The sequence below is a fragment of the Halichoerus grypus genome, chromosome 8, assembly GCF_964656455.1.
Source record: "Halichoerus grypus chromosome 8, mHalGry1.hap1.1, whole genome shotgun sequence".
Lineage (NCBI taxonomy): Eukaryota > Metazoa > Chordata > Mammalia > Carnivora > Phocidae > Halichoerus > Halichoerus grypus.
The window spans coordinates 45519424-45540147 of record NC_135719.1 but is presented as its reverse complement, the minus strand read 5'-3'; the positions used below and the strand labels follow the sequence as shown (position 1 = coordinate 45540147).

The following is a 20724-nucleotide window of genomic DNA, read 5'->3' as shown; positions in this document are numbered from 1 at the left end:
TTTCAGTGTGTTTTCTGCAGAAACAGAAAAACTCATTCTAAAATTCATATGGAATCTGCAGGGACCCCACATAGCCAAGACAGTCTTTAAGAAAAAAGGAACAGGGGCGCCCGGGTGGCTCAGTCGTTAAGCGTCTGCCTTCGGCTCAGGTCATGATCCCATGGTCCTGGGATCGAGCCCCGCATCGGGCTCCCCGCTCTGCGGGGAGCCTGCTTCTCCCTCTCTCACTCCCCCTGCTTATGTTCCCTCTCTCGCTGTCTCTCTCTCTGTCAAAAAAAAAAAGGAACAAAACTGGAAAATTCACACTTCCTAATTTCAAAGCTTACTTCGGTAATCAAAATAGTGCATTATTTGCATAAAGACAGACCAGTGGAGTAGACAGCCAGAAATAAACCCTTGCGTATATGGTTAGATGATTTTGACAAGAGTGACAAAACCATTCAATGGGGAAAGGATAGTCTTTTTAAACAAAAAGTGCCGACAAAACTGGATATCCATGTGCAAAAGAATGAAGTTCTGGCCCTTACCTAACACCATACGTAAAAGTTAACTCTAAGATGGATCGAAGAGCTACATGTAAGACCTAAACTATGAAATTCTCAGAAGAAAACAGGACAGAAGCTTCATGACATTGGATTTGGTAGTGATTTCTTGACTATGACACTGAAGGCACAGGCAACAAAAAAAATAGAGTGGACCTTATGAAAATTAAATTCTGTGTACCACAGGACAGTATCAACAGAGTAAAAAAGGCAGCCCACAGACGGGGAGAAAGTTTTTGCAAATCACATGTTTGATAAGGGATTAATATCAGAATATACAGAGAACTCCTAAAACTTAACAACAACAACCAAAACCCAATTCATAAATGAGCAAAGGACTTGAAAAGACATTTCTCCAAAGAAGATTTATATTTGGCCAATAAGCACTTGAAAAGATGTTCAACATCACTAATAATTAAGGAAATGCATTTCAAAACTACAATGAGATATACTACCTCATACACTTTAGGATGGGTACTATTTAAAAACAAACAGAAAATAACAAGTTGGCCAGGATGTGAAGAAACTGCTGTGTGTGCTGTTAGTGGGAATATAATGTTACACCAACTACAGAAAACAGTATGGTGGTTCCTCAATGGAATTGGGATTACCATATGATCCAGTAATTCTACTTCTAGATATATATCCAAAATAATTGAAAACAGAGTCTTGAAAAAATATTTGCACACCCATGTCCATAGCAGCAGCATTCACAGTATCCAAGAAGTATAAGTAATCCAAGTGTCCATAAACTGATAAATGCATAAGCAAAACGTGGTGTGTGTGTACAATAAAATATTTTTTAGTCTTGAAAAGAAAGGAAATTCTGACATAGACTACACCATGGATGAAACTTGAGGTCATTATGCTAAGTGAAATAGACCAGTCATAAAAAAAGACATATACTGTATGATTCCACTTCTGTAAGATACTTACAGTAGCCAAAATTATAGACCCAGAAAGTAGAATGGTGGTTGCCCAGGCCTGGTGGGGAGAGAGGGATAGAGTGTTATTGTTTAATGGGCGTAGGAGTTTCAGTTTTACAAGATGAAGAGTTATGGAAATGAATGCTAGCAGTGGTAGCACAACATTATGAATATATTTAATACCACTTAACTGTACACTGAAAAATGGTTAAGATGGTAAAGTTTTTACATGTATTTTAGCACAATTTAAAAAATTGGAAAAAGAATGTGAGCTTCTACACTCTGGGCTAATAGAAAACACCAGGTAGTCTCAGGTCTCCTTGCAAATAGAGCACAGTACCACAAGTTTATCTTCTCCCAACTCCCGAGTTCTATTTTGAGTTTTTATTTATACAATTAACGCATTCTTCATTAGATGGTTCTCCTTCATCTCTGTGGTTAAAGTTTTTCATTTTTATTGTTTGTTTTTTCCTTTTCTGACAATGGATATGTTTATAAGAGAATAGCAGAGAAAGCAGAAGTACTGGTTTAACTTGCTTCAAAGCATATTTGTGTTGAGTGAGCAGATAAATTTGAACTTTGATGTCATAGGTAATTTTCATTCTGAAGGTAATTACAGACAATCTGTATCCAAAACTAGGGAAAAAAAAAAAGTCAAAGCATTTATGTAACAGAAATTTTGTCTTTTCTTCCTTTTTTTTTTTTTTTTTGGTTTGGTGGTGGCTGTTATTGCTAATAAAAGTTGCTAATAAAAAGTCGTGGAAGGCGCCTGGGTGGCTCAGTTGGTTAAGCTACTGCCTTCAGCTCAGGTCATGATCCCGGAGTCCCAGGATCGAGTCCCGCATCGGGCTCCCTGCTCAGCGGGGAGTCTGCTTCTCCCTCTCACCCTACCCCCTCTTGTGCTCTCTCTCTCTCTCTCTGTTTCAAATAAATAAAATAAAAAATCTTAAAAAAAAAAAAGTGGAATAAGAAATTTTTTTACTTAAGATTTCTACTTTTTTTATACTCCAATTTCTTATATTAATGCTAGTTATTTTCCTTATATACTGCCACGTTGGGGTTTTTAGGACACCAGTACATTATTCTCAAAGCCTCAAATTAACATGGACTAATGAAACTGTTATTAAGTTCCATTTCTATCTTTAGAGAAAGGTTTTGCTTGGACAAGTTATCCCAGTACATCACAATAATTGTTAGCAGAAATGAGGTATTGTAATGCATTTGTAAGCTGTTGCTGGATTTGTGGGGCCACTGGAAATCCTATTTTCAAGGGCTTAATTATTCTAATACATGTGGAGAGCAGGTAGCTTTATTGGATGATATATATGCATGTATATTCATAATTATGACTCATTTCTATTCTTTTCTAATATTAATATATAGTTATACTGTTATATTTGAAGAAAATTTAAAAATTCCAGTAGCTGCATTCAGAAATACTAATAAATTTTTAGAATAACTAGGTAACTTTCCTAAAATTGTATTTTACCTATGCACACTATTGATTCATGGTCAAAATTCAACCCTGTCTAGAATAAGACCCTTCATGGTGAGTCCAATTCACAATCTGGTAACCTGTTACAAATTAGAATATCTTCTGGGGAAGGATAGTATTCAGCTTCTGAAATAACTGCGCAAAGATACTTTATGGTACATCAGTTAGAGCACAGGGTTTGGAGTCAGACAAACAAATGAGTTAAAATTTCAAGTGAACATCATGTAACTTAGGGTAAATTACTTAACATTACAAAGCCTGTTTGTTTCATCATCCGTAAAATACAAAGAAACACAGTTTTTAACCACGTTTAAGTTCTCACCCATCTTGGCTTAGTCCCTGTCCTCTTTAGTGAATCTCTTGTGGGCTGTTACATCCTAGTCCCTTCATCTGTAAAATGTGAATCATGTAATACAGGGATACCTCATTTTATTGCATTTCATTTTATTGTGCTTCACAAATATTGCGGTTTGTGGTTTTGTTTTTGTTTTTGTTTTTTTGTTTTTGAATAAAATGGAGGTTTGGGGCAACCCCGTGTCAAGCAAGTCTCTGGGCGCCATTTTCCCAACAGCGTTTGCTCACTTCTTGTCTCTGTGTCACATTTTGGTAACTCTCATAATATCTTGAACTTTTTCAATTTATTATGGTGATCTGTGATCGGTGATCTTTGATGTTACTATTATAATTGTTTTGGGGCTCCATGAACCATGCCCATGTAAGACAGCACACTTAACTGGTAAATGTGTATGTTCCGACTGCTCCACAGACAGGCCGTTCTTCATCCTCTCCTGGGGTCTCCCTATTCCCTAAGACACAACAGTATCAAAATTAGGTCAATTAAAACCCTGCAATGGCCTCTGAGTTTTTTTTTTATTATTGTTATGTTAATCCCCATACATTACATCATTAGTTTTAGATGTAGTGTTCCATGATTCATTGTGCATAACACCCTGTGCTCCATGCAGAACGTGCCCTCCTCAATACCCATCACCAGGCTAACCCATCCTCCCACCCCCCTCCCCTCTAGAACCCTCAGTTTGTTTTTCAGAGTCCATCGTCTCTCATGGTTCGTCTCCCCCTCCGATTCCACCCCCTTCATCCTTCCTCTCCTGCTATCTTCTTCTTTTTTTTTTTTTTTCTTAACATATATTGCATTATTTGTTTCAGAGGTACAGATCTGAGATTCAACAGTCTTGCACAATTCACAGCACTCACCATAGCACATACCCTCCCCAGTGTCTATCACCCAGCCACCCCATCCCTCCCACCCCAACCCTCACTCCAGCAACCCTCATGGCCTCTGAGTTTTCAAGTGAAAGTAAGTCACATGTCTCTCATTTTAAAAGCTAAAAATGATTAAGCTCAGTAAGGAATACATGTTGAAGGCAGAGACAGGCCAAAAGCTAGACCTCTTATGCCAAACAGCCAAGTTGTGAATGCAAAGGAAAAGTTCTTGATGGAAATTAAAAGTGCTACTCCAGTGAACATACAAGTGATAAGAAAGCAAAATAGCCTTATTGCTGATATGGAGAAAGTTTCGGTGGTTTGGACTAAAGATCAAACCAGCTACAACATTTCCTTAAGCCACAGCCTAATCCAGAGCAAGGCCTAACTCTCTTCAGTTCTGCATGGGCTGAGAGATGATGATGCTGCAAAAGAAAAGTCTGAAGCTAGCAGAGGTTGGTTCATGATGTGTAAGGAAAGAAGCTGTGTCCATAACATAAAAGTGTAGGGTGAAGCAGCAAGTCTTGTTACAGAAGCTGCAGCAAGTTATCCAGAAGATCCAGCTAAGATCATTAATGAAGGTGGTTATACTAAACAACAGCTTTCATTGTCGATGAAACAGCCTTACATTGGAAGAAGGTGTCGTCTCAGACTTTCATAGCTAGAGAGAAGTCAATGCCAGGCCTCAAAGCTTCAAAGGACAGGCTGGCTCACTCGTTAGGAGCTAATGCAGCTGGTGACTTGAAGTTAAAACCAATAGTCATTTACCATTATGAAAATCCTAGAGGCCCCAAGAATTAGCTAAATGCACTCTGCCTGTGCTCTATAAATGGAACAACAAAGCCTAGATGACAGCACATCTGTTTACAACACAATTTACTGAATTTTATTTTTAACCCCACTGTTGAGACCTACTCTTTGGAAAAAGAAAAAAAGATTCCTTTCAAAATATTACTATTCATTGACAATGCACCTGGTCACCCAAGAGCTCTGATGGCAGAGATTAATGTTGTTTTCATGCCTGCAAACACAACAACTATTCAGCAGCCCATGGATCAAGAGGAATTTCAACTTCCCACTCTTATTATTTTAAGAAATACATTTCAGGGGCGCCTGGGTGGCTCAGTTAGTTAAGTGTCCTACTCTTGATTTCGGCTTAGGTCATTATCTCAAGAGTCTGGAGATTGAGCCCTGAGTTGGGCTCCGTGCTGGGCATGGAGCCTGCTTACGATTCCCTCTCTCTGCCCCTGCCTCAGGCACACACGCTCTCTCTTTTAAAATAAAAAAAAGCTAAGAAATATATTTCATAAAGCTGTAGCTGCCATAGGTAGCTATTCCTCTGATGGATCCGGGCAAAGTAAATTGAAAACCTTCTGGAAAGAATTTAGCATTCTAAATGTCATTAAGAGCATTCATGATTCATGGGGATGGTCAAAATACCAACATTAACAGGAGTTTGGAAGAAGTGTTTTCCATCCCTCCTGGAGGACTTTGAGAGGTTCAAGACTTCAGTGGAGGAAGTAACTGCAGATGTGGTGGAAATAGCAAGAGAACTGGAATTAGAAATGGAGTCTGAAGATGGGGCTGAATTGCTGCTATCTCATGATAAAACTAACGGATGAGGAGTTGCTTCTTATGGATGAGCAAAAAAGGTGGTTTCCTGAGATGGAATCTACTCTGGTGAAGATTGTTGAAATGACAAGAAAGGATTTAGAATATGACATAAAGTTAGTTGATAGAGCAGCAGCAGAGTTTGAAAGGATTGACTCCAGTTTTGAAAGGAGTTCTGTGGGTAAATGCTATCAAACCCATCACATGCTGCAGAGAAATCATTTTATGAAAGGGAGAGTCAATCGATGTGGTGAACTTCACTGTTGTCTTATTTTAAGAAATTGTCACAGCCACCCCAACCTTCAGCACCCACCACCCTGACCAGTCAGCAGCCATCAACATCAAGGCAAGACCTTCCACCAGCAAAGATTATGACTCATTGAAAGCTTTTATGATGGTTTGCGTTTTTTAGCAATAAAGTGTTTTTTAATTAAGGTATGTACATTGTTTTTTAGACATAATGCTGTTGCATACTTAATAGACTACATTGTAATCTACTAAGCATATTAGTCTATTAAACAGTGTATTGAAACTTACATGCTCTGGGAAACTAAAAAATTATTTTACTTGTTGTGATATTTGCTTTATTGCAGTGTTCTGGAACCTAACCTGCAATATCTCCAAGGTATGCCTGTGTACTCTGTACCCCCTACTCAATTTCTTTGGGATGTTTGCCTGGGATTATACTCTTATTTGAAGCATTGTGAGCCAATTGTATCATAGATTATTTCAACTTTGTTATTTGAAAAAAATGGATAGCAAAGTTACCTTCTTTGTAGTGAGAATACTACTTGTTTTACATTACTGGAAGAGTCCTGACCACCTTAGGCATTTCTCTTTCGTGTTAGAGCTATCACAGAGTACTTAACCATTTGACTGTGTAATTTAAGTCTTGGTCTATCAAGCAGTAAACAGATGGAACATTTCTAACAGCAGTAATTAAACTGTAAATCTGTTTTAAAGAGTTGGCCAATATACAGCACAGTCCATATTCTGTTGTCTCAGTCATGTTCATTTTTATTTGGATTATGATTTCAGAATACCCAAATATGGGAAGGAAAACAAAGTTGTCTATTATTTTTTAAAATTGCATACCTGGGGTGCCTCGGTGGCTCAGTCGGTTAAGTGTCCGACTCTTTGATTTCGGCTCAGGTGATCTCAGGGTCGTGGGATCGAGCCCCATGTCAGGCTCCACACTCAGCAGGGAGTCTGCTTGTCCCTCACCCTGGTCATGCCCCCCCCAAATGAATAAATAAAATCTTAAAAAAAAATTGCATACTTAACAATATTCGTTCATTCGACAAATCTTTATTGAATGCCTGTTGTGAACCAGACACATTTCTAGGCACTGGGGATCCAGCAGTGACCAGGAGAAGCAAAATCCCAGTCTTCATGGAGCTTAGATTCTAGTGGATTGGAGACAGTTAATAAGCTAAATATGTATAACACCAAGTGTGGTAAATGCTATGAAGAATAAAGCTGAGTAAAGACCTGGAGAATGTTGGGATGAGACGTACTGTTTTAGATAAGGTGGTCAGGGAAAGAAGGCCTCTCTGATAAATTAACACTTAAGCAGTGACCTGAAGAAGTAAGGGAGCAAGCCAAATGGGTATCTGGGGAAACAATGCCAGGCAGAGGGCATGGCAAGTGCAGATACCTGATTTGGGAGCATGCTTAGTTGTCTGTTGTATTCATTCCACCTTGAAGCTTTCCTTAACACCTTAAAAAATTAAGGGAGAGTTATAGGCCTCCTTCTCTGTGTGTCATAGCATATTGTATGTAACTTTTTTATAGTTCTTATCTCAGCATTATTGTTTTTATATGCATATTTCCCAATAACCTGGCCTTTGGGGACAGGAATAGTGCCTTACCAGCCACATAGGTCCTGAATAGATGCTGATTGAACCAGTCAGTCAGTGTGATTTTCTATTGCACAACTACTTTTGTGTGTACTTGGTACCAAAGTATTATAAGAAATATAAATTGTTACATATGTAAGTAAATAAGAGAAAATAATGATCAAGCAAGCCTTGGTCTACGTAATTCAGAGGAAAGAAATTTCTTTCAATGAAATCTTTTATGAATTTATTTAAATGTTCTTAACTGAAATATGACCTTCATAGTTTAAAAACTCATGGTGATATCCATGATTTAATGTTTTGAATGACTTGGTTACTTGAAATATTCAGTTAGAAAAGTGCGTTTGAAAAGTAAAGTATCTACACCACAAGAGTTTTTTGAATTGCAAATCATTTTAGAAAAGAATAATTTGCTTTCCCAAAGGATAACTAAGTTATATTTTGTTTTCCCTCATTTTTAACCATTTCTGCAAAGAAATTATTCCACAGTTTCTTTATGATACTTACTGAATGTTATTTTCTGTTTTAGATCTCTAAAGGTACTAAAATAAATTTTTATTGGATTATGTTTCTAATGAAATAAATCTTTAGGGTCTACAGTAGATGAGTTTTCAAGGTTTTTGAATTTATTGATTTTTTTAAACTTTTTTTTTTTTTAACTAGAAAGGTTAATCTGGTTTATAGATGTGGCAAAAGTTTTAAAGTAAGTAGGAAGCTTATCACCACTCAGCAGAAAACCCTGGTTTGGTCTGTTAAAGGTCCTGTTGTTATTGTACTAGCAAAATGTCAGTACAGTCTACTTTCTGAAATTTTAAAGTTTCTGGTTAGTTTTCTATAATTTGAGCAACATTATAATAAAATTATCATGTTTACCTTTAGATAAACCTATTTGGTAGTTAATAGTACATGTCAATACTCAAGAGTTTTCTTTTTTTTTCCATCCTCCTTTCTCCCATATTTTGAAAACTAAATACCTATAGACATTTTTAAACTTAAAATTTACCTTTCCTGTAATATTTTAACAAAAGTGACTTTGACCTCATTTTCTCTTTTAATGATTTTTAAAAACCCAGTAGATATGGGAAATGAGAAAATAAAGACCTCTGTGTGCGTTGTTTTACTAAAGTGAGATGATTCCATGTGTGTTTTGTGCCTTTTTTCAATTAACAGTCTCTATGTCTTTCTGTCTTCAAATCCACAGTCAGATTTCCCAGTGGAGGACCAAGTCTCACATCTGGTTGTCATATGCCCTAATAAGTCTTTTTGGGAAAAAAATCTGACCTAGTACCCTTCTTCTTTTCATACCACTGACTTATTGAGGGGACAGGGCCAGCTCTCCTGCAGGATGTCTTGCCTTCTAGATGTGTCTGGTTGAGGGATACCTAGGTGGCTCAGTCAGTTAAGCAGCCAGCTCTTGGTTTTGGCTCAGGTCATGATCTCAGGGTCCTGGGATGGAGCTCCGCATCCAGCTCCGTGCTCAGCGGGAGTCTGCTTAAGGATTCTCTCTCCCTTTCCTTCTGCCCCTCCCCCCACTCACGTGCACGCTTGCTTACTCCTTCTCTCTCTCAAATAAATAAATAAATCTTTAAAAAAAAAAAAAGATGTGTCTGGTTGCATCTGCGTTTAACTTGTTCCTCTATCTCTTGTATTTCCTATTAAAGTCAAATTGTAATGCCTCAGGGATCCATATTACACATTTTTGGCTGGGATATATGATAGGTTATTTACTTTTTATTTTAACTCATCAAAAAAAAAAAAAGTATCTGGATGAGTCACCATTGAGACTGGATTAGGGTAATGAATCTGATCCCTTCATTGTAGAGTTTCAGCTTTTTTATCTTGCTACTAGAAAATAATGTATTTGGTGTTACTTTGCACAGTATGAATCTCAAGGTCCATATCAAACATATACCTGAATATAATACTAATGCTAATTTTTGGTAATTTTCTGATATATTTAGAATTTTTCTTCTACATCATTAGCCACCCTTTTTCTGTAACAGAATTCTTTATCATCTGGGGCTATTGGTTTGTTCTCTTGCAAAAGGCCAGATAGATAAATAATTTCACTTAGTTACCAGTTTTAACCAGCTCAGTCAGAAGATGACATAAGGTTGGTTTTTGTTTTGTTTTGTTTTGATTTGCTTTTCTGGCTTTCTCTTTTTTGAGTATCATTGTAGACTCATGGATTTTTATGGTTTCAGTGTGTTTCAGTCAACATCAGGCATAATTCTTGCAACTTTGACTTATGGGGAAAAGGACCTTTCAGGCTGATTCTTGTGTCTTTTTGCTATGATAACTATGTTTTTAATTATGGAAATGTTCAAACAAACAAAAGTATAGAGAATAATATAGTGAACCTTCAACATACCTTTCAGCTTCAGCAATAACCAGTGTGTCCAATCTCATTTTCTCTATATCCTACTGCTTTTTTGATCCACTGGATTATGATCTTATCGATATTTGAAAATTTTCTTTATTTTCTGACATAACAAGGCCCTAGACTTGAAATCCATTTCTCTAAGAAGCCGTCATTGCTTTTAGTAAGGAGTGGTATCAGATAACAAAATCTGGGCATAAAGGTTAATGAAAGTTTTTTATTTTCATTTTTCTTTACTTTCCCATCATGTGTCTCATCATAATGGTAGTCTAGTTCCATAAGCAGGTTTACTCTCATATGAGTCATGGAGGAAGGGCACTTCTCAAAGATGAGACAAAATCTTTATATTTCCATTTTAATTGATCTAAATGTTAGTTATAGCTGACAAATGATTCAAATGTTAGCACATAAGTGTTTTTAAGGAATGCTTAAAAGAAGGATTGCTTTTTAAATAAACACCATTTAATGTTATCGGTTTGCCTGTACTACAGTATAAGGAAATCCTTTATAAATGTATGACTTCTGAAGGTTTCCTTCTACCATGCTTTGGTTTTTCTAGTATTCAAAACATTTTCTCATAGTCATAATGCAAATGATAAAAGTGTTACTGGATTCTGGTTCTTAAATCTGTGTAAGATTTCCAAGATGGACCAAACCCTGTCTTTGCCTTTTTCCCTCCTGATGCCCCACTGAAATAAAATGTATAGAAATAAGAAATGAAGAAACCAATAACAATAAGTAGGAAGACTACACAAGAGTGATAACTGAACAGATTTCTGGATCTCTGTTCAAGTACTAGAAGGCACAGCTCTACCCTCTCATCTCCCTGTACTGCTCTCATCCCTGCACTTGGACTATTGATAGCAGGCATGTACCCGAAGCAAAACGTCAAACAGATTTCCTTTAGAGAAACTGGGAAAAGCTAAGGCTTCTAGAGTACAAGTTATCTCTCCAGAACAAAAGAAAAACTCCATCATTCTGGCATTTAGAGGGCCTGCTGGCTCCCTGCCCATGCACCCTAAAGGAATACTGCCAGTCAGCCTGTACCTACCCCACACAGAGTCCTCCTCAGGAGAGCAGTCTAGCCAAAAATCAGACCATCTCCACAATGGTAGAGGACATCTGTGTTGGCTAATGAGTCATTCAGATGTAAATACTAATGAGCAACCAAGATCACCAGGGATGTGAGGAAAATGGATGGCATGAAAGAGAGACTAAGATAATCAGAAAAATTGCTACTGGAGAAAATAGAGCTAATCAGAGAGAACTCATCAAGAAACGAACTCTGATGTACTCAGGGCTGCAGGAGGATACTACACCCATTAAACAAGAATAAGAGAACACAAGTTTTCAGGTCAAAAGGGCACAGCAAGTGCTGAAATAGTGAATCAAATATCATAATGTACTACTTTCTTGGGAAGCTGAATTCCAAGGACAAACAAAAGATCCAGAGGAAAGCCATGTACAAAGTGACAAGTATCACACTGAAATTCAAATCTGTCATCAGTAATTCTCTTAATGCTTTAAGACAATAAAACATTACCTACAACTTTTCAAAAGAAAATAATGTATAACTGGGGATTCTGTATCTTACCAAACTGTTAATCAAAGGTAAGAGCAGACTGAGGTCTTTTTTAGACATATGAGCATTCAAAGGTACCTTCTTTTGGAATTAAATGAGTGAGCAGCACCTGGCTGGCTCAGTCTGTAGAGCATGCAGCTCTTGATCTTGGGGTCATGAGTTCAAGCCCCACATTGGGTGTAAAGCTTACTTATAGATAGATAGATAGATAGATAGATAGATCGATCGATCGATCTAAGGAATTACACTTTCACCATCAGCTTTCTTAAAAAATAGAAAATTATTGTGTAATATTTCACTAAATATTTTCATTTTGGGGTTTGATTTTTTAAAAAATCTCATTGCTGCCAAAAGGGTTTATTGAGAGAAAAAAAGGGGATAAAAAATTATAAACAGTGAAGTAAGTAGTTGTGGATTTATATCATAAAATAAATTATAGAGCTACTGTAGCAAACAGTAAGGAGACTAATTCCATAATTTTCCATAGCCCAGTGACCTCAACAACAGGCAATTCAGGACTACTTTTTAATTGCAGTCACAACTGGCTGATATACCATATGGCCAGCAGGGGCAACAGCATCAGATTCTTCTCCCATCTTGATTGGAGTGACATGATCTGGCTTATATTTAAAAGCATCATTCTACTGGCTATTGTTGAAAATAGACTTGGGGATAGAATAGTAGAGCAAGGGTAGAAATAAGGAGACCAGTTTGGACATCACTGCAGTATTCCAAGTAAAAGATGACAGTGGCTGGGATGTGGTGGTAATAGTGGAGTTGGGGGAAAGAGGTCAGATTCTGGGTATAATTTGAAGGTAGAGCCAACATTTCCTGACTGATCGGATATGGGGTGAGCAAAAAAGGAGTAGAGGTTTCTGGTCTGAGCAGTAGGAAAAGAGAAACAGTTTGGGGGAAAAGACGGAGTTGTTTTGGATGTTTCAGAAGTCTATTTGACCTCCAAGTAAAGATGTCAGCTACTTGTATTGGCACTTAAATATATGTGTCTGCAGTTCCGAAGAAAGGTCTGGCTTAGAGATGGAATTTTGGAAGTAGTCAGCATATAAAGTGTATTTAAAGCCATGAGAGTGGGTGAGATCACCTAGGAGTGAATAGAGATAAAGAGGTGTGAGGACCGAGACTCTAAGGCACGCTAACACTTCAGGGTCAGGGGGATGAGAAAGAATGATCAGAGGTGACTGAGGAGGAATAGCCAGTGACGTATAAGGAGAACCACAAGAAGATGGTGCCCTGGAAGCCATGAGAAGAAAGTGTTTCCAGTAGGAAAGAGTCATTGACTATTCATGCTGCTGAGAAGTCAAGTAGGATGAGCACTAAAAATTCACGGTTGGATTTGGCAACATGGATGTCAGTGTTTACCGTAACAATACCCATTATGTTTTTTCAAACAGCTAACTTGTTGGGACAAAAATAATGCATTAAGTTGTTTGGACCCAACTACTTAATAAATGAAACTATTAGGTATTTCTTTTGGCCCAGAGACTTTGAAACAATTACTAAGATACCAAGAGAGTCACAAACAGAAAGTTTGGGAATATCTGTTTTAAAGGGTCACACTACGTATTTTAAGAGGGGGAAGCTCCTCTTGCCTTTTCTTTGTCTCTGCCGAAAAGTTTGAGTTAGTAATTTTAAATCTGATCAGATTGCTACAGTGAATAAAATTGCCTTAGTGTGGTTCAATATAAAAAAAATAAAACCTTATCCTATGAAATGTCTGCAATACATCTTTGCATGAATTTTTCTTCTTGCCTCCATAGGTATGGTCTGAATATGCGTTGCTTGGCAGCTCGGGTCAACTATAAGACTCTGATTATCATCTGCACACTCTTCACTTTGGTCACAGTACTTTTGTGGAATAAATGTTCCAGCGATAAAGCGATCCAGTTTCCACGGCACTTGAGTAGTGGCTTCAGAGTGGATGGATTAGAAAAAAGAGCAGCAGCATCTGAGAGTAACAACTATGTGAACCACATGGCCAAACAGTCTGAGGAGTCATTCCCTCAGGAACAACAGAAAGCACCCCCTGTTGTTGGGAGCTTCAACAGCAATGGGGGAAGCAAGGTGTTAGGGCTCAAATATGAAGAAATTGACTGTCTCATAAATGATGAACACACAATTAAAGGGAGACGAGAGGGAAATGAAGTCTTTCTTCCATTCACTTGGGTAGAGAAATATTTTGATGTATATGGAAAGGTGGTTCAATATGATGGCTATGATCGGTTTGAATTCTCTCATAGCTATTCCAAAGTCTATGCACAGAGAGCCCCGTATCACCCTGATGGTGTGTTTATGTCCTTTGAAGGCTACAATGTGGAAGTCCGGGACAGAGTCAAGTGCATAAGTGGGGTTGAAGGTTGGTATCTGCCTGCTCCACTGCATTTTTCTATCCTGATTGTGTTGAGGAGTAACAAGTTGTAGGTGTTAATTATCTAGCAAGTACATACATAGCTTACTATCAAGAGACCATTTGTCACTCTGACTTAGCAAGGAGGAACAGGTGAAGTCTGAACCTGGGGCAGTTTTCTGGATGATGTGATTTAAGGGCTGCAAGAAGATCATGCCTGATCAAATAGGATTATTTCATTAACCTGCCTCAGCATCTGAAATTCTCACCGGTAAGGTAAAGGCACAGCATCTCCAAAAATTTTGCATTAAAATATAGTTATTGTCCTATGAGAGGAGATGGAAATGGGAGAGACCAATGGACCAATTGGACTGTGTACCAATGCAATCTTGTTACCACATTAGCCAGGTATCATTTCTGGATGGAGGTTTAAAGTCCTCAGAACAAGATAACACATAGGCACCATTTTCTCTGACCTTTTATACTACACTCCTATAGTCTATTATATATTGTCTTTCAAATCTTATGGGTATAATCAGTACATTTTAGAATTTGTATTTCAAACCTAAGATTGATCAGAAAGCCAAATTGAATTTGACTTTAAAATATATCATTTAACCAAAGGAAAGAGCTTAGTGTGTTTTAAGATTGCTTAGTTTAAATTTTATTTTATTTTCCTCATTCTATAAAAAGTGATTTCAATATCTTAATATTTTAAGTTTTTTATAATATCTCTACCAAATGTTCACAAGAAGGAAGGGCCAAATTCACTCATATTCATACCACTTCAAGATAATTATTACCATTTTTGTATATTCTCTGCACGTCTTTGTACGTAGGCCTATGTCTTAACATAGTTGAAATGATACTTATACAACATTGTAATACTTATATACTATACTTAGCCATCACCAAACCTTTTCACATAAATTTTATAAAATGTATAAAATGTTTATATGTTGTATAAAATGTATAAGATGTTTAGATGCTAAAGAAAAAGTAAAAAGTACCCATAACCTTTGTTAAATAATATTTTGATATGTTTTTCCAATCTTTTTGTGGTTGTAGAGACACATTTTTTAAACAAGTTGGGATCATACTGTATGGTCAATTTATATTCCTTTTTCATCTAAACTATCTTGATTATTTCCCCTTGTTATTGAATATTTATTGACTATTTTAATGACTAGTATTCATAGTAAGAATATGCCATGGTACATGTAATACTTGCAGCCTTTCTCTTTAGTTGGCTACTTAGGTCATTTCCAGTTTTTTGCTTTTATACATAATGGTATAGATATTCATAGTTCATCGTTTGCTATTTTAATTATAGTCTAGGAGTAGTTTCCTAGGAAATAAACTGCCGTGTCAAATAATATAAATTGATCTATTTTGCTAAACTGCTTTCCAAAAACGTTGAACCTACTTGTGCCTCCAGGAAGGGTGCTCTTGTCACCCCACTCTTGCTGTCATGGAACATTGTTTTTTTATCTGTTGTTTACAAAGGGATCTCATTCGCTTTCTATAACCATCAGTGAGGCCACATACACTTTTCATATGCTTCTAATCATCATAAAATCTTGATCTTATTTCCCTTTTTTCTAATGTGATTAGTGGGTTCTTTAAATATTCATGTGAACTTTTCTATATATAGTAAGGATAATGATACTTTGCTGCATTTGTTAAAGATTTTCTTCAGTTTGGTTGTCTTTCATTTTACTTATGATTTGTTAGTTTTAGTAGTTTTTAGTTCTATTTACTGAACTTACAGTCTTTTTAAATTTTATTTTTTTTACTTCTTTTATGCTTAGAAAGTCATTGCCACATGATGATTGGCTATTCATCTGTATTTTCTCTAGTAGTTTTATTAGGGTTGTGTTTTTTTTACATTCAAGTCTTTAGGCTAGCCAGATTGATTTATATTTTGGTAAAGGGTACAAGGTCAGGGTATAATTTCAGATTTTTCCTTTCACATGTATTGAATGATCTTTTTTCCCCAATGATTCATGATGCAGTCTTTATCGTTACGTTAAGCCATTTTGAATAGCAGAATATGTTTCTGGCCTACTATTCTTGTTCATTGATCAGTCTGTCAATTCTTATGCTGGTCGCACATTGTTACAGTTATCACCCATCTTTAATGAGATCCTGTATAAACCTTCCTTTTATTAAGTGAAAATAATTCTATTTGAATGGGGTGGGGGTGGGGGGAGCCTGCCCTTGGAGAAAAAAATACAAGTCAAGAGCTTATCTGTAGCCTAGGTTTCTTAGCCCTTATGGTTCCTAAATCCTTAAACTGTTTTGAAACTACATCACACACATGGTTTTGTAGGTTTTAGCTTCTGCTGTGCCTATCTGATGCTTGTTGATTTATTTTAGAACTACAGAGAGGAGCTTATCTCTCAACCCATAGACCATGATGCAACAATACAATATTCTGTGCAATGTAATATTATTGTATTTCCCATATAGAAAATTACTAAAACAGTAATACCAAACATTTAAAAGTTTTGCTTAGAACCTTAAAGGGGTAATCCATTAATGAATTATGTCAAAAATCTATGGTTAAATGTGCAATTTTAATTCATTAAAAAAACACACCTTGTTCTCAAGAATTATATTTTGACATGAAGGATATGAGAAAGAATTGCAAGCTGTGTTTATACTCTAAGTTGCCTAGTTATAAGTGGCTCCTTAAGCAAATACTTTAGCCATCACATGGTATAGGTATTAGACCACATCTTGACTTTGGAGAGAGAGATGAGTATGTAATTAACTTGAATGTTAATACAAACATTTAAGAAAATTTCACGATTAATATTTTAGGATGAACCTGTGGTAACATTATCTACGTGTATTTAAATTGTACAAAATTTGAATGTCGGGGCGCCTGGGTGGCTCAGTTGGTTAAGCGACTGCCTTCGGCTCAGGTCATGATCCTGGAGTCCCGGGATCGAGCCCCGCATCGGGCTCCCTGCTCGGCAGGGAGTCTGCTTCTCCCTCTGACCTTCCCCCCTCTCATGTGCTCTCTCTCTCACTCTCTGAAATAAATGAATAAATAAAATCTTTAAAAAAAAAAAAAAAAAAAAATTTGAATGTCTGAAACAGGGTTATGAAACAGGACATCTATAGCTATGAGCAAAAGTTGCACGTAAAAAGTCAATCCTTAAAAGATAATCTACAACATTGCATTGCTGTTAACAAATACTGAATGAGAGTGAAAAAAACCTTCATTTTGTTTTTCATATCTGATTAATTTAGTACTAGTTTTTTTTTAAGTAATTATGAAAACAGTATAATACAGAAGCTTAAAAGTTGCAGATAAGCCTATAACATGCCCCAGAGGTAAAACAGTAAAGAGTGGTGTTCAGAATACACTTGTAAGTGTCCGGACATGGTTATTTATTTTGTTTCTCTATTTTATAGGTGTACCTTTATCTACACAGTGGGGACCTCAAGGCTATTTCTACCCAATCCAGATTGCACAGTATGGGTTAAGTCATTACAGCAAGAATCTAACTGAGAAACCCCCTCACATAGAGGTATATGAAACAGCAGAAGACAGGGACAGAAACAGCAAGCCTAATGACTGGACCGTGCCAAAGGGGTGCTTTATGGCTAGTGTGGCTGATAAGTCTAGATTCACCAATGTTAAACAGTTCATTGCTCCAGGTAAGTGATGTATTATTATATGTGCCTGCTAATTTTATGTTGATTTATGGCACCTGATACTCCCTTAAAATTGTTTTTATGGTTTTAAAAAGCACATTAGCAGACCCTTTATATCTATATAAAGAAACAAATGGTGTCACCCAAGTGAAATCCCTAGAAAAAGAACAGCTAAAAATCCAAGGTTATAAAAAAAAATACTTACCGTGTGAAAAGCCAAACCATAGACTGAATATTTAGATCTCCTTCCGGGGATCTGTGTCCCATAGGAATGATGCTGCTTAGTTCATTTTAGTATTTCAGTACAGTATTTAATTCTTTAACTTTTAAACTATTTTGCATTAAGGTAGAAATTCTTTATAGAGCATGCCATCCTTTCCTTTGCCTGTTTTTTTACCAGCAGCTTTTTATTTTTTCAAGATATTACAGCATTAGCAACCAGGCCTGCTTCTCATATTGAGTTTTGTTAATGCAGTAGATTGTCTCAAACTTCATATAAAACCATTTCATTAATAAAATCATTTATAAAATCAAATTAACTTTATGCAACATTTCCCCTTTTAGTAAGACAGTCTCATTAATTAGCTTGTAATATATTTTTCTCCACTGATCAATATCCATGAGAATTAATGAGTCCATTACTTAAAAAGACAATGAAATAATTTTAGTTAGCACCTCAGGCTTAATTCTCTATGGGGAAATGTTGTCAAGAACAGAACTCCTTCCGCCCCACCCCCAACCTTTCAGTCGGTAAATAAAATGAGAGAAAAGGTTATAAGACCTCTTCTGTATTCTCTCCTTGTCCTTTATTGATGACCGTGTAATTCACAGACCTTGAAAGCCACAATACAAATCTACTCATTCTAGATGGCCTTAAGTAATAGATTTATGAGTGCTTAATGCAGTGCAAATAATGGGTGACCTTTAGTTTTTATTCTGTGACTAGAACTTCTTTTCTCCTATGGTATTCTGTGATATTCCAGTACATAGAGCATCTTTGCTTGACTGGTGAGAAAGTGTGTTGAGATGTTTAAGAATATGTAGCTTGTGATACCTAAGAGATTATTGTAGCAGAACATGATTAGACTTTGCAAAAGGACATTTGTTTGTACCCAAGGAGCTTATTTTTGCACTAATCAATAATGTTGTCTGGATTAGGGTAGAAAACAGCAGTCCTAATCTTGATCTCCTCAAATGCTGGCAAGTTTTCTAGAACAGTTCTTTGAACTCTATCCTATTTAAAGCAATAGATTTCATTGTGCACTTCTGGATGCCCTGGGTAATACAAAAGATAAGTCTCCTCATACTACGTGAGGGACCCTCACTTTACCTCTTCATTCTGCAGCCCATGGAGATAAAAGTCTGCATCTACAACTACTATTGGTGGGAGTGTGCTAACTGGGAATGGGGTGCTTGTTTTGATATCTTGGGCATGCCTAGAGGTGCATTTGATCAAGTGTTTGAGGGCAAGTGAGTTGGAATTACATGGGAGTTGTTGCTCAGAGCAGGAGAAGGGAATCAAAGAGGTGAGACTGTTGTATTGAAGACAGATATGGGGAGATGAGGCTTTTCAGAGGATGTAGACTTCATGGGAGATAAATTCAGAGAATCGCTGTTGAGAAGAAATTGCAACTGTATATAAAAGCATAGGCCTCAATGAGGTGAGTCTCTGGAGGACCAGGGGCCAAATGCTGTTGGCCTTTTATTTTTTCTTTTCTTTTTGGGTCTTGAATTGTTTTCCCTGAAAGGAAATTAAGTTGTCTAGAAGAAAGAACCAGAACATGGGTTTGCATCATATTTTTATTCTTTTGTTTGTTGAATAATGTTTTGTTCCTCTGCCTAATTTTAAACTTGAATGAACTAAAACTTTATACCTGTCGTACTCTATTAAATTAAATTAGCTTTCCCTTTCCGGAAGCATTCTCTCCACTTCATTTCCATGACCTCACTTTCTCCCCTATCTCTGTGTAGCCATTCTTTCTCAGACTTCTTGTGAGCTTCTCTTCTTTTGCCTGGCCCTTATTGCTTGGTATTCCTCAAGGTTCTGAGTAAGGAGGACTTCTCACTGCACCCAGTAAACCTGTTCATTAAAATGAATGAATAATAATGGTTTGTGTTACAGGTGAAAACATTGATTTAAAGACTGTCCTTAAATGTTTATCATCCTTTGTTACCTAAAGGGACATATACACTACCACATATGCCAAGAATAAACACTTGTAGTGACTACCAGGTTTAACTGCTCAGAGAGAAAAGGAGTCATGGATTTCAAAAAATGGAAAACCCAAAACTTTCTACTAATAGATTTAAAGCAGGGGTCTCCAGATAGCATAATACCTTCAGTAGAGCTCAGACCTTGCCCGCTGCATTTCCAAAGCGGTTGCCACAACCACACTCACATCCCATTTGCTACCATTTGGATCCTTCTGAGCAATGCTGACTACTTTAACTACTCTATATATCTAGAAAATGGAAATTAAAAGACTTACAGGGTTGTTGTGAAGACTACGATTGTCTGTTGGTTGATTCGTGTCGGGAATTGGGACTTTGTTTCTTCTCCTGTGTGGCTCAGTAACCCCCTCTGGTGGTGATGGAGTTTTAGGAAAATAGTTTTTTTGAAAGGTTATATCCCATGACATAATTTATTACTGAGTTCTTTGAACTAATCTGTTATAGTGAAACATAAGGTAATTGAGACCATATCATTTCATAGATTTGTATTCATAAAGTGAATTAGAATGGAATTCTGGGAGGAAAATAGGTTCAGCTTCCTCCCATTTGGACTAATAAAGTTGGATCACTGTTACCCAGTTTCATGAGAATGGATGTCATGGTTAGTAATATTGCCTTATTAATGAGGCATTACCCTAAGAATGAAAAAATAAGGAACACTCAAGATAGCCTTCTCTGGGCGCCTGGGTGGCTCAGTTGGTTGAGCGACTGCCTTTGGCTCAGGTCATGATCCTGGAGTCCCTGGATCGAGTCCCGCATCAGGCTCCCTGCTCGGCGGGGAGTCTGCTTCTCCCTCTGACCCTCCCCCCTCTCATGTGCTTGCTCTCTCTCATTCTCTCTCT

At 37.0% G+C, this 20724-nt stretch overlaps 1 protein-coding gene across 2 annotated transcripts in view; it reads left to right on the top strand.

Moving 5' to 3' along the window:
- GLCE (glucuronic acid epimerase) overlaps window positions 1-20724 on the top strand; it is a 112102-nt gene that overhangs the window by 85126 nt on the left and 6252 nt on the right. The window contains exons 2-3 of one of the 2 annotated variants that reach the window (XM_078079154.1): window positions 13395-13990; window positions 17408-17653. In XM_078079154.1, coding sequence (XP_077935280.1) covers window positions 13408-13990; window positions 17408-17653 — 829 coding nt within the window. In that variant the 5' untranslated portion in view covers window positions 13395-13407. The remainder of the gene's footprint in view (window positions 1-13394; window positions 13991-17407; window positions 17654-20724) is intronic. The other variant, XM_078079155.1, reaches the window with a different exon arrangement.